The sequence below is a fragment of the Hyperoodon ampullatus genome (assembly GCF_949752795.1).
Source record: "Hyperoodon ampullatus genome assembly, chromosome: X".
In the NCBI taxonomy this organism is placed as follows: domain Eukaryota; kingdom Metazoa; phylum Chordata; class Mammalia; order Artiodactyla; family Ziphiidae; genus Hyperoodon; species Hyperoodon ampullatus.
In genome coordinates, this window is record NC_136913.1 from 93,962,101 (window position 1) to 93,975,196 (window position 13,096).

The 13,096-nt window shown below is 50.7% G+C and overlaps 1 protein-coding gene across 1 annotated transcript in view; it reads right to left on the bottom strand.

The window, feature by feature from the left end:
* COL4A6 (collagen type IV alpha 6 chain) overlaps positions 1–13,096 on the bottom strand; it is a gene marked incomplete at both ends in the record, with an annotated part of 287,744 nt that overhangs the window by 14,518 nt on the left and 260,130 nt on the right. Inside the window, 14 exons of the mRNA XM_079728096.1 lie at positions 963–1,088; positions 1,408–1,479; positions 2,062–2,169; positions 2,263–2,370; positions 2,884–2,958; positions 3,484–3,547; positions 5,471–5,652; positions 6,090–6,215; positions 6,661–6,804; positions 7,525–7,695; positions 9,350–9,511; positions 9,891–10,112; positions 11,179–11,286; positions 11,696–11,767. Of these exons, the coding sequence (XP_079584222.1) occupies positions 963–1,088; positions 1,408–1,479; positions 2,062–2,169; positions 2,263–2,370; positions 2,884–2,958; positions 3,484–3,547; positions 5,471–5,652; positions 6,090–6,215; positions 6,661–6,804; positions 7,525–7,695; positions 9,350–9,511; positions 9,891–10,112; positions 11,179–11,286; positions 11,696–11,767 (1,740 nt within the window). The remainder of the gene's footprint in view (positions 1–962; positions 1,089–1,407; positions 1,480–2,061; positions 2,170–2,262; positions 2,371–2,883; positions 2,959–3,483; positions 3,548–5,470; positions 5,653–6,089; positions 6,216–6,660; positions 6,805–7,524; positions 7,696–9,349; positions 9,512–9,890; positions 10,113–11,178; positions 11,287–11,695; positions 11,768–13,096) is intronic.

The following is a 13,096-nucleotide window of genomic DNA, read 5'->3' on the forward strand; positions in this document are numbered from 1 at the left end:
TCCCCAGGTAACATGTGATGGTATAATGGCCAGTGTTTCTTGACCAACTACTATGTGCCATGCACTGTGCTAAGTGATTCCATATACATTACCTCACTCCTCATTGATTCCTCACCAAACCTATGGGGTAGATTCTCTTATTCACCTTTTATGGAAAAGGAAACCCACGTTCCTTTGGGATGGAGGGGCACGTAACTTCCTTGTTCAAGGTCACTTAGCTAGTGAGAGGGAGAGCTGGAATTTGAATCTATCAGTGTAACTTCAGAGCCCATACTCTTAGCTGTGATACTACACTAAATTCATTTCTTGTTCTACGTTGAGTGGGAGGTATATGTGTCTCCAGAACATTTCTAAGGAGAGTTAATGAATCAGAATTCATTCAGACTATTTGAGAAGTGGGGAAATGGGGGCTCAGAAAGGGACTTCAGACTATGTGATGAGTCAGGGGCCGAGATTAAGACGAAACCAGATTTCTAGTAAACCTAGTAAATCCTAATCAAGTGCTTGCTGTGTGCCTGTCCTAGGGAGACATTTATCGTCTTAGACTTGGGCTCCTTCCAGCAGCCACACTGTCGTTCCAGGGCCCTGGGACTGCCAACCGCACTGGACACCAAGGAACTTCTGGTAAACCTCTCGCTATGTGGACAAGCACAGTCCCTCAGGACCATTAAACCCAGGCTTAGTTTATGTGGCAAAGTGAGAAAGAGAGGCCCTGAGGTTGATAAGGGAGAGTGGGAGGGAACCTGGAGGCTGGGGGGGTGGGACTCACTGAACTGCTCTCTGACACCCCTTCCCAGGAAAGCCCTAATTGTAGCCTACCCTCTTTCTGTCGGTAGTCAGTTCCACTGGGTTCTGAGATTCCCAGATATGCAAAGACACGCACCGCTCATCCCTGTGAGCCACATGGCCCTGAGGAAACCCAACCCTGGCTGCCCAGCCAAGCCTGACTTGGCCTCACTTACCTCTGCTACCTTTTGGTCCTCTCACGCCTGGCTTTCCTGGGGCTCCGATGCCAATTCCTGGAGAACCTTTTTCTCCTTTGGGACCAGGCAGGCCAGCTGGCCCAGGCACACCAGTTATACTAGGTCCTAGGAGGAGATGCAGAGAGATGCGGGGACAGAAGTCAGTGGGGGTGAGACCTTTGTGCCTAGCTCACTTGCAGGGGGCCTGCTTGACAGACACCGGAGGCTGAGGATTGAAATGACAGGAAGGAGAGCTCGTTCGGGTAGAAGGACGAACCCCATGCTCCTTCTTCCCCACATCAAGGCATCCCAAATTGGGGGCTGTCAAGGAGACCTAGGAGTCTAAGGATATGGGATACAGCACAGCCAAGAACTCAAGGCCAGCCTCTGTCAGGCTTCCGAAAGAGCGAGTGCTCTCCTCTTTGCCTTTGAGGGTCTTGCTTACCTGGAGTTCCATGGGTTCCCTTTGTTCCTGGCAGCCCATTCAGTCCATGTAAACCAGGAGGTCCAGGGAAACCTGAGGGGAGAGAATATCAGAAATGGCTCCAGCAACTCTGAATCATGAAGGGTCAGCAAAAGGTCCTGCCCCCAGAGGCACTGCAAAGTCCTCATTTCAAAGGTCATTATTAAATAAAGGGCATTATTTAATGCCCTAAGGGAGACTGGACCACACCTAGTCTTCACCCTCCACCCTCAGTCTTCCTGCCTCTTATTAGAGACCAATATAGCTTAAGAGCAGGGTGGTAGATAATGAGGTATCTCCAAGAAGAAATCAGAGTGGCAGTGCCAAGACCTGGAGCTGCCAGCTCCCAGAGACTTGCTGCCCAATCTCTAAGTCAGGAAAAGGCTACATATGCCAGGGCAACGACCTTCCTTCCCAACTCTGCTCTCCATGGATCCCATGTTCTCCTCTTCCCATTCATGTTTGCACTCCTTTCTTCTTCTTCCTCCTCCTTTCCTGTTATCCCTCATGAAACCCAGTCAATGACTCCCCTGGATACGGCTTAATCCCAGCTAGGGTCTCCTAAGACAAAGTAGTTGCCATCCTTTTTTTGAGGAAAGGACCCTTTTCCCCACTGCCTACTCCCAACTCTCATACCTTTGGTTCCTATTAGGCCAGGGGGTCCCAGGGGCCCAGCTGCCCCTGGATGGCCTGAAGAACCTGGAAGCCCTGGATTTCCTCTCATGCCTGCGACCCCGGGGAGTCCTAAAAGTGAAAACAAGGCAGAAGTTCAGAAGGGGTTGTGACTTGAAGCTGATCTGAACTTTTTCAGAGTAAAGTTGTCATGTGGCATGGTACCTGGGGAGGCAGGAAGGCCAACATCTCCAGAAATACCAACTTTCCCATCTTCACCTTTGTTTCCTGGGAAACCCACCTCACCAACTGGTCCATCTTTTCCTTTCACACCTACAAAATGAAGAAAAATGCTGAGTGATCAGGCCACAGTTCAGGCAGTGTGTTCCTCCATGGGAGAGGGGAAGCAGGAAGGTGAAGCCATTTTGAGTTGCCATGGGAGCTGGATCCAACAAAGATACTCTGAAAGGGATTGTGACAGCTGTCTTCATATTTGAAAGATGCTTCCCAATTGAAAAGCAAGTAAACTTGTTCTGAGTGTTCCCAGCAGTAGGAGCGATGGGTGGAAATGTTAACGAAGTATTTAGTTTAACTAAAAACTAAGGGGGTGGACACCATTATCTTAAAGGTCTTAGACTTATCCCGTAAGTCTGTGAGTCTTGAAGGAAAAGTAAGCTGGTTTGCTTGGGAAAACTGTTGACTGCCTCTGAGTGGATACATGTCAGGTAGGAACTCTTCTGCACTGTATAGAAGTTGCAGAACTTGGGGTTGGCCCCCAAAATTCCTTCCAATCCTCAGTTTTGAGGAGTTTGTGAGACATGGAAGACAAAAGTACGGCAGCCTTACCTTTGAAACCAGGCTCCCCAGGTTGTCCCTTGGGTCCTGGGCTACCAGAAATTCCAAGTGTCTGGCCTTGATCTCCTGGGGATATCAAGACATTGTTCAAGTGGTCAGGAGAAGCTACAGCTCAATTTGCAGCACATAGATCTTTTGAGGGAAAAAAAAAATCATAGCCAGAGAGGCTCCTTGACACAGTTACCCAGTGGGTAAAAGGTTATGCTTTTATGCCCCAATGAAGGGCTGGGATGCTACCAGACTATTGGCATGAAATGCTGCTACATGCAGCATATCTCCATTGGGAAACACATCACTAGGCTCAGTATGGGCAGAGAAGATGAGAGGAGGGGCCCTAAAACATCACCAGAAGAGGAGACTGTCTAGAGCTGAGGTTCTCCTCTGCTGCTGAATCTGGAAGGCAGCTGGGTCAAACCACTGTTGGTCGCGTATCTTTGAGGAACAAAGACTGCAAAGGGGGTTCAGCCGAAGGGGAAATGTAAATCGATTCCTTTTCCTCGAAACACAATGTCTCCCCCAGGGAGAGCCCTGAGCCTGTTAGAAATCCACCTTGCTCTGGAAAAACGCATTAAAGGGGAAAATGCTCCTTACCTTTTAAACCTGGGAGACCAGATGCTCCTGGGAGCCCAGGAGCTCCATTGAGACCCTGTGAACCCTTCAAAGCAAGACGGGAGTCAGTATTTCTGCCCAGCACTCAGGGCCTCCCGCCCTCTCTTCCCCATCCCTTCCCTGAGCCACTGCTGGAGAGATGTCCATCGAGTAGTCTGTGGCAGGGGCAGACAGGTGGGGGGCATCCTGCAGAGGGGAAAGTGATGAGCAAGGGGGCGGAAATGCGTATTTACGGGTTATAGGGGAGGGATTCGATCTGCAGATTAATCCTGGTCTTGTCATTCATAACTTCCCAATGCCTATCAAAACTGGTATCTTGGGAAATCAAGGTGTGAATGTTCTAGCAAGTCTCTTAGGAAATACAAAACCTAACGGTCAGGCCAGGCATTTGATCTGCTCTGCATACAGTTGGCTATCACCGCCCATGCCAAAGCTCTGGAGCCATTATGCACGAGAACAAGCATGGCCTCACCAACGTGGGGCTAGCTCTCTGCCGCGGGTTCCACAAGGAACAGAGTCTTTCTGCCACCAGATAGTGGGCTGTATGCATACAGGTAGTGGAGTCTGAATTTGGGCTAATATTTCCATGATTTTCACAAGAAAAACTGCCTTCACTGGCTAATGTCCAACACACTATCTGAGTCTGGGAAATGGGCGTGTCAGCTGCCATTGGTACAATTCTTTCCCTGGCATCTGGTACGGTTTTGATTCATTTGAGATGTACCCAGTAAGGACATATGCTACCTAGTGCCTTGGGTAGGAGTCCAACTTGGGTCACTCTGGTCACTGGACCACGACCCAGGACACCCCCTGCATTCACCTGGCCTTTTCTGCATATTGCCATATCTACTCATTCTGAGCCTCTGCTCATGCTGGGACCCCTCCCAGAATGCTGTCCTACTTTGATTCCATCCTTCCTAGTGTGTAAGTAGCAGGTTGAGAATTGTTTATTTTGCAATTGCTTCAGGTGTAGGGGTGTGTGTGTGTGTGTGTGTGTGTGTGTGGTGTTTTCTCTCCACAGGCTGGACTGATGCTTTTAAAGGACAGGGACTTTGTCTGCAGGGAACACAGGTGTCCTGTGATCCAGTTTATTTAGTCCCTTCAATACTACTACTATTATTGCTACTATTTATTCAGAGCCTACCATGTGCCAAATACAACGTAACTGCTTTACACACATCAGCTCACTTAACCCTCACTATGGTCTGAAGAAGGTTTGGAAATTATTCCCATTTTTAACAGATGAGAAAAGCGAGGCTCCAGCAAGTTAAGCGATATGTACAAAATCACAGAGCTAATGAGTGATAGAGCTGAGATTCAAGCCTACGTCTTCTCATTGCTAAGCCTACTCTACCACCCAAACTTCTAAGAACCCAGAGAAACTGGTTTTGATTCTTTGTTGTCTCCACAAGAAGCAACAACCGGCAAAGACCTTTCTGAAATCAAAACATCAAATAGTCTGTACCGAATTCTTCTGCTGTCCCAAACTCAATGTGGGAGGCTGGCAGTGGGATGCAGACCAAAAAGCATGCAAGGTGGTTCTTGTTTTCAAGTCCTAACAGTCTCTTTGAGGAAATCAGACCCACACAGAACCAACTAGGATAAGTGTAAGCAGTGAGAAGTGTAGGGTGCCAGCAGGGTGGGAGCTCAGGGACTCCTGGAGGGGCGGGTGCCTGGGCTGGGGCCTGAAGGACAGGCAGGTAGTCAGCAATTTTGAGGAGGACGCTCTGCCACGTGGGGGAAGATAGCGTGAACAAGGGCCCCGGAAGGAAGAGGGGATGTTTGGGAAAGGGTGAGAAGACCTGGCAGACTCAAAGAGGGGCATTGTCTGGGGTGAGCTGGGGGAGGGAGCTGGGCAAGGGGGCTGGGAAGTGGGCTGGGATCAGAAAGGTGGGCAATAGGAACACAGCTCCCTGCTATGGAGGCCGTTCCGTGGTGGGGGGGGAGATAAAGATGTGGGCAGACTCACACTTTTTCCTGGTATTCCTGGGAAACCTGTGATTCCAGGGGACCCCTTCAGGCCTGGTAAGCCCCGTAGTCCTGTGGAGCCAGGGGAGCCTGGTCTCCCACTAAGTCCCTTGATGAGGCTGGGGAAGCCAGGAGCTCCAGGCAAGCCTGGTGGCCCAGGGCTGCCAGCCTCTCCTTTGTCACCTGGCAAAGAAGCAAAAGTCTTGGGGAAAGACTCTAGGCAAGAGAAAATCTTCTCCCCAAGGTGCACGTGCCCTGGGTCACAGGCGGCCAAAGCGCAAGCTTGGGGACAATTAGCTTAGGGGGAGGAGTGGGGATAGAGGGAGGTACCTCACTGGGAAAGCCACTCAGTGCCCATCCCCACTGTCTGCCAGGCCCTTCCAGGGATACAGCCGCCTGTGGTTCAAAAACGGAGTTCCACAGTGGCAATGAAAATTGGCAGGCTCACAGTCCAGGCCGCCCTCAGGCCCAGGGAAGGCAGCCTCCGTGGATCCCCAGCTGCCACCCATACTGTTGCTCTGGGGGTTCTTGTTCTGTGGGGCCTTTTCTCAGGAAAGAAGTTGAATTTGGTCCTAAAAACTGTCTTGGGCATTTCTCCTGCCCATTCCCTGCCGCAGCACCTCTGGGCCCAGGAAATCCGATAGATCCAGCTAAGCCCTGAGAGCCTTTGTCTCCTGTGAAGTGCAGGTTCCGCACTGGAAGTCTGGGGCTGGGTACTCCGACTGGCCCCAGGTCGCCTCTGTCTCCTGCAGGGATGGAGATCATGAGAGCCGTGTGAGCAGGAGCTTAGACACGAGGTCAGGCACGGGCTGACTGCTCATATCAGCTCTTCCTGCCCCACCCCAGGCCCCCTTTCTGGGCTCTTCCACCTTCTTCCCCGCCCGTTTCCCCAACTTTGCATTAATGTGCACGCCCTCTCCCTCCTTCGACAAACTCAAGGTCCACCTGCAACTTTAGACCCTATTCAAAACCCTTCTCCACTGAGCAACGGGAATGTGTGTCCAGGCCTCTAACGTGCAGTAGTAACTCAGAGTGATTAGGTCTTTTGGTTTAAAAGGACTTCATTCAGAAACCTCAAATCTTATTATCTAACAGAGGGTTGGTATAAGCCACAGGAATGACAAAGTTGATAAACAAAATGTACCTTGGGAAGCATGGGTGGCAATTCCAGAATTCAGTTCCCCAGCTCACCTTTTTCACCAGGGCTACCAGCCTGTCCAGATGGTCCAACTCTTCCCGTCGACCCAGGAATTCCCTTTAATCCACTTGCACCAGGAATACCAGGGAGACCTGGAATCCCTGGAAAACCTATCAGTCCAACAGACCCCTTCTCACCTGTTGAGAAACAAGAATTTCTATTATTATCCCTGTTTGACATATAAGAAAATGGAAGCTCAGAGACGTTAATTAACTCACCCAAAGTCACACAGCTAGGAAGTTGCAGAGAAGGGATTCAAACCCAAGTTTCTCTAACCCCAAAGCCCAAGCTCTTAGTCAGTACATGTTATGCTACTTCCCTGAACAGGGACATTGTACTAAGCACCAGAAAGGAAAGAGGTGGGAACCTCTCTTATGATTTGCCAAGTTAGAGCTCATGTTTGGCACAGGAGGAAAGAAAGAAGCCTATGGCCAGGAGGCAGGGAGATGAGCTCTAGCCTGGTGCTGTTGCTAACCAGTTGTGTGACCTTGGACCAGTCACTTTCCCCCCATGCCCAGCCTCTGGTGTCTAGCAGGACAGTCACAGGAGTTGAGAGCTCTATCAGGCTCTATGGTAGAAGTTGTGCAAATGAGTAACCCTGGTGTGGCTGTTCCTGTCTTGGGCTCCCTGCCCATGCTATTCAGCCCAGTGATACACCCAGCAGGCAGGGAAGGCGACTCACCTTGGGTGGGGTTCCTCCTTTAGCACTAGCCTTGTCCAACTATCTTGCCAAGAAAGCCCTGCCCACCTCCCTCCCCATTCCCCTTTCCCAGGCAGAGAGGAGGGTGGGGGCGAGCTGGGCGGCATGGCAGCTCCTTTTTGGCCCCCACTGGTGCCTTCCTGATACCTTCACTTACCCTTCGGACCTGGCAGGCCTGGCAGTCCAGTGGCCCCTGGCAAGCCGGAGTTCCCCAGGAAGCCAATTAGCCCTGGAGATCCTGGAAGGCCTTTCAGCCCAGGCAGGCCTCTCTTTCCAGCTGATGCAGGGGGACCTATATCGCCTCTTGGACCTTTCTTTCCAGGATGTCCTGAATCAGTACAGGAGAGAACACAGGACAGCTGTCAAGTGAGACTCTGTCCAGATCTGGGCCGCTGCCCATTCCCATGGCTTCTGGTTGGTTGGCTTGTTAGCGTTTATAAACTGCCCTTTAACAATGGCTTAGGCAGGCTGCTAACAGGCAGAGTTCTTAGTTGGCTGAAGCATTAGCACCTACCACCCAGGGCGCCCCGCCAATGGCGACTTCTTTCAACATGGCACTGTAGCTGGCGGGGGCGGGGAGGGGGGAGAGCAAACCCCTTCTGATGATAACTCTTCCCCCTTCATGAATGTGGTTCACACTTTAGCCTCTGAATGGAGCTCTGGGAAGCCAGGGTGGCAACTGGACTCTAGTTTCCTGGTACTTCCAGTTTGAATCACTCCACAATGGCTGTTTCCTGAGCCAATCGGTGAAGTAGAGGTTAAAGCCAAGCCATTGTTTCAGCCTCCCAGGGAGCCATGGATACAGGGCTGCCCTTTTAATCCCCCATGCAAGCAGTTAAGTCAGCCAGTTCCTTGGCATTAGGGTTGAAAGACCCCCTAGGGCCAAGTACTGTAGAAATCCCCAAGGCCCATCTGGTATCCTAGGTATTCTGAAACTTCTTTCACCAGGCTTTAAGTTGCTCAATGGGATTAACCTCCTGAGCTGCTGCCAAAGTGGAATGTTCAGGTACAAAGCAAGGAAATTAAAAAACCAAAGGATTAAATCAGTGACGACAGAGGTATTTGGGCCCCCAAGGACCTAAATGAATGGCTGACTTGGCCTTCTATGGATTGAAAAGCATCAAGTAGCTGCGAGCCCCAGGATTCTAATGGGAGGCTGTGAAGGGGATTCCACAACAAGGGAAGGAAATTCAATGGGGGCCAACCCCACAGCATGAGTTCAGGGACCCCTGGCCTTGCCAGGTTATAGTGTATAGTAAGATAATTCCCCAAGAGGCCAAGCTAGTGGGAGTGTTAGTCTGTGAGCTTGTGTGCTGTTTTCTCACCTGGACAGCCTATGTGAAGAGCCCAGAAACACAGAAGGACAAAGGGGATAAAAAAGATATTAGTGGCTCTGCAAAAACTCAACTTCAGTCACGTGGCTGGGAGTCGGGGCGGACAGCAGGGTGAGGAGGGGGGTGTGAGAAAAAGGCAAGCTGCAAACAGTAGGCTGGAACCAGGGGCCGCCAGGCCCCGCTGTGGAGTGAAAGACACTCTGGCCCTGGGTCCTCAGAGGCCTGCTGGCCCGAGAGGCAGGCTGCCAGCAGCACGGTGGTCACCCTCTCTGCCTGAGCTCCTCGTCCGGCCCCAGTGAGGGCGGTGGAGAGGGGCGAGGCCCACGTGCACAAGGAGGGCGGGAAGGCAGGAGGGAGGCTGAAGCCTGAAAAGGGGGACGGAGGCCATGGGGGAGGGGCGGGGAACGATCATATTTGGGGGTCACGTTTCGGAGGCTAAACTGCAGCAATGGGTTTGGCTTGGCACTGCGAGGGTGACTTGAGATGTGAAACTTGAGAGGTTAGGAAAGTCAGTCTCCTTGTCAACTCTGACCCTGTCACACTGCTGCTACTGCCCCTCAGGGTGCCGGGTTGGTGGGGAGGCGGGGAGAGGAGGGGAGGGCTTAGCTTAAGTCTGTCAAGATGGGGCTCCTCCTCCGAAGCACCTACCTGAAGTGCCTGGAAAGCCTGGTGTTCCTGGGAACCCGGGTTTGCCCTTGATGCCGAATAGACCATCAGATCCCCGGAGGCCTGGCTGTCCTGCGCGGCCTGGTATTCCAGGGCTGCCCCGATCACCTTTGGGGCCCAGCAAGCCCGACTTCCCAAGCAAACCTAAGGAAAGGAAGGGCCAGACAATTACAGCCTGGACTGATAGCAGGGACCGATTACCAAACCGACTTCCAGCGGAAGAGCCTGCCCAGGATGCACCCCACGTGCCACTGTCTTGTCAGCTCAAGCCTTGTTGCTAATCACAGGCTCTGCAAGAAATCTGACTATGGATTATAGATATTTCTGGAATTACTAAGACAGGAGAATGGGTGCAGGTGATTTAAGAAAAAGTTCCACAAAGAGAAGGACAGAACAAAATGACTTTTCATTTCAAGCCCCTAATTAATCCATCACCCCAGAGTCATGCAGGTATTCATGCAAGTATAGCAGTTACTGAAAGGCTTTCTGTAGACTGTCAAATAAGTGGGGCAAAGAGAGTCACCCTTGGGTCCTGTAAAGCCAGAGTCTCCAGGAAATCCTCTGTCCCCTGGCAGTCCCTGTAGGCCTTGCTCCCCAGGAGCAACATTTTCAGCACCAATGATGTCACCAGGGGCTCCCTTGGGACCTGGTAAGCCAGGACTGCCAACTTTCCCAGGCAAGCCATCTTTTCCAGGGAGCCCAGGAAACCCAGGCAAGCCCTTCTCTCCACGAGGTCCAGGAAATCCTAAATATAAAGAGGCAAAAATAAAAGGCCATGGAGGTTTAGAAGTGTAGGTTTGGGGAGAGGACTCTGACACAGGTTTTTTCCCTACTACAAAAGCTAACATATTAGTAATGTGTGTCGCTTCCCTTAAAGGTCAGGAGTCTCTGGTCCTGGGAAGACTTGCCCAGTGGCAGGGACTGCCCCATGTGCCCTGGAGGAGGTTCTAGCTCAGCGGGCAGAGCTCAGCAACCCGCTCCTGGGGAGCCTACAGTGGCCAAAGAGCACAGGTTACACCCGGGACCTCCTGTCAAAAGCCTGGTCTCTTCTGGAGTCTTCTAACTCCTGCTATCACGCCTCCCTCTTTCTGGGTGGCAGAGGGACCTGCAGCACTGATAAGCCCGAGGGAACGTGACCTAAGATGAGCCTCATGCCGTAGAGCAAGGGTGGTTCTCAAACGGAGCATGCATCAGAGTCTCCTGGGGCAAGGGTGCTTGGGAAAAGTCAGATTGCAGGGCCCACCCGCAGAGCTTCTGATCAGTAACTCTGCCAAGGGGCCAAGGCACTGCGTTACTACCAAGTTCCCAGGTGATGCTGACGCTTCTGGCCGAGGGAACAGTTTGAGAACCACTGGTGCAGTGCAGAACAATGAAGCTCAGGTTGGAATGACAGGGTGTGAGTGAAGGCTTTGAAATACGACAACTTCCCTCTCACTCATCTGAATCTCCTTCTCTGACCTTTAAGGAGTTGATCCAGGAAACTGCCATAGAACTTGCAGTCAAACCACGTGGCAGAGTCCTAGCTCTATCACTAGTGACCTTGTGATCTCAGGTGAGTCACCTTCCATAGGAGCCTCAGTTTCCTCCTCTGAAAGTGAAGGGGTTGGCCCAGCTCAGCACAAATGGCCGTTATTGCTCTGAGATGCTGGCATTCTATAGCTCTAAGCTCTCTTGCCTGAGTATGAAATTAAAACTGTCCCACTTACACCAGAGCACAAACCTAACTTCCTATAGTGGGTGGATGGCTACCACAATCCAAACACACATTCACACAAAAGGAGAAGCAGGTGAGGAGAAGCTCCTTTTCTTACCTGGCAATTCATGGAGGTGAACCAATCCTGGACTTCCGGGCTCTCCTTTATTTCCATGCAATCCAGGCTGGCCTGGAGTCCCAGGGAGGCCACGGGCCCCGTTAGGGCCTGAAAACCCAAATGTGAGCGGTAAGGGGATAGGAAAGTCGGTGTGGCTAGCTATGATTTGTGATATCCAGTCAAGAATCCTAGTCTCGGGAATTCCCTGGTGGTCCAGTGGTTAGGACTCCGTGCTTTCACTGCCAAGGGCGTGGGTTCGATCCCTGGTTGGGGAACTAAGATCCCACAAGCTGTGTGGTGCGGCCAAAAAATAAAAAATTCTAGGCTCTTGGACACCCTCTCTTATTTTCACCTCCCGACACAGCCCTCTCTAGCAGCCATTCTATTTCCTCAATCCTCAAGGCCGCCCTCTCAGAAGGAATGTGGATCCCCAAGTGCTACCGGGCTATCCTCAGCTTCCTTTGGTGCATGGCCCTTACAAGTGTGCTCAGTGGCTTTTTCTGGCCTCATTCCATACCTGGGAATCCGGGAGCTCCTGGGAATCCTGATGGACCGTATGGCCCAGGAATAATACAAGGCAAGGTGATACCTGTAAATGGTAACATGTGAGCAGGTGGTGAACCCCCTGAGTCACGGACGATTTCCCCCTAGCATGCTCCTTTACTCCCACTCCATCGAATGGAACAGCTAAGTTATTCTTCCCACCCAGAAGCTGGGAGCCCATGCAGAAAAATCATAGCATCAGAAGCTCTTGGGAGTTACTCCTAGTGCAATTTCTCACAGATAAGAATGCCCCTAGTGTCCAAGTCAGGACATCTCATTCTAACAAAGTTTCCTGTTGTGTAGGAAGAGCAGCAAACGGCAGTTGCCTATTCACCCTGCCTTCAGATGGAGCCCCTCCCTAGGATGCGTGCTTGGTGTTAGTTATCATTATGCCCACATCACTAGATTGGAGTGTTTGAAGCCAATACCTCTCAGGTTCAGATGACTGCTCTTTTCTTGGAATGAGGCTTTTCCCAAACCACTGGGTTCTTTTGACACATGTTATTTGAGATCTACTGAAACCTACTGATTGTCCTTGGTCAGATGGACCCATATGTCTGTACCAGGTAAACACTGAAGGCCACTCTCTTGGCCATGGCAGACAGTGACCCTTCCCTCAGCTCCTCATTTGAAACTGTCAACTCTGCTACTCAGGGAGAAGGGGTAGTCAATTTCACTATTCAAGACATTGAAATTGACCTGTGGAGCCCTTCCCCTGGCAAATTCTTCCTTGCTCACTAATAGTGCGAATAAAGAGTCTATAAGATCACAGGGGGGAGGTTTAATAAAATACCAGTGAACAAATTGTTAGTTGGCTCCTTCAAATGCCATTTATAAGCAATTGCTAATTAAAACCAGTCTTGCCTATTCATTAAAACAATCCCCTGAGATCTACTTTAAGCCAGAGTCCACAGTTCTAATAAACTGCTATAGCTTTTGCCTGTACGTAAAATAAATCACAAATTGCATCTCTTAAAGATATGTATACAACCTATGATTCAGACTGCTTACTGAACTGGCTAGCATTCCTCCTCCAGTCCCGCTTCAATTTTCCAATTTAAAGGCTTGATGGCATTTTAGCCCACCTGTTCTAGTCCTAAATCAAAATTGGGAATTGAACAGTATAATGTATTGGTTAAGAGGTTGGGCTCTGAAGCCAGACAGAGCTGAGCTTGTATCATAGTTCTGCTACTAACTAGTGGTATGAGCGAGATACTCAACCTCTCTGAGCCTCACGTGTAAAACTGGAGCTACTTACGTCATATGGTGCTTGTGAGGATTATATGGAACAGTGTTAACAGCACTTAGCACAGTTCCTGACACCCTGGTATGTGCTCAGTGAATACTAGTGTTTTAGTATCTTACTTAAGGAGGA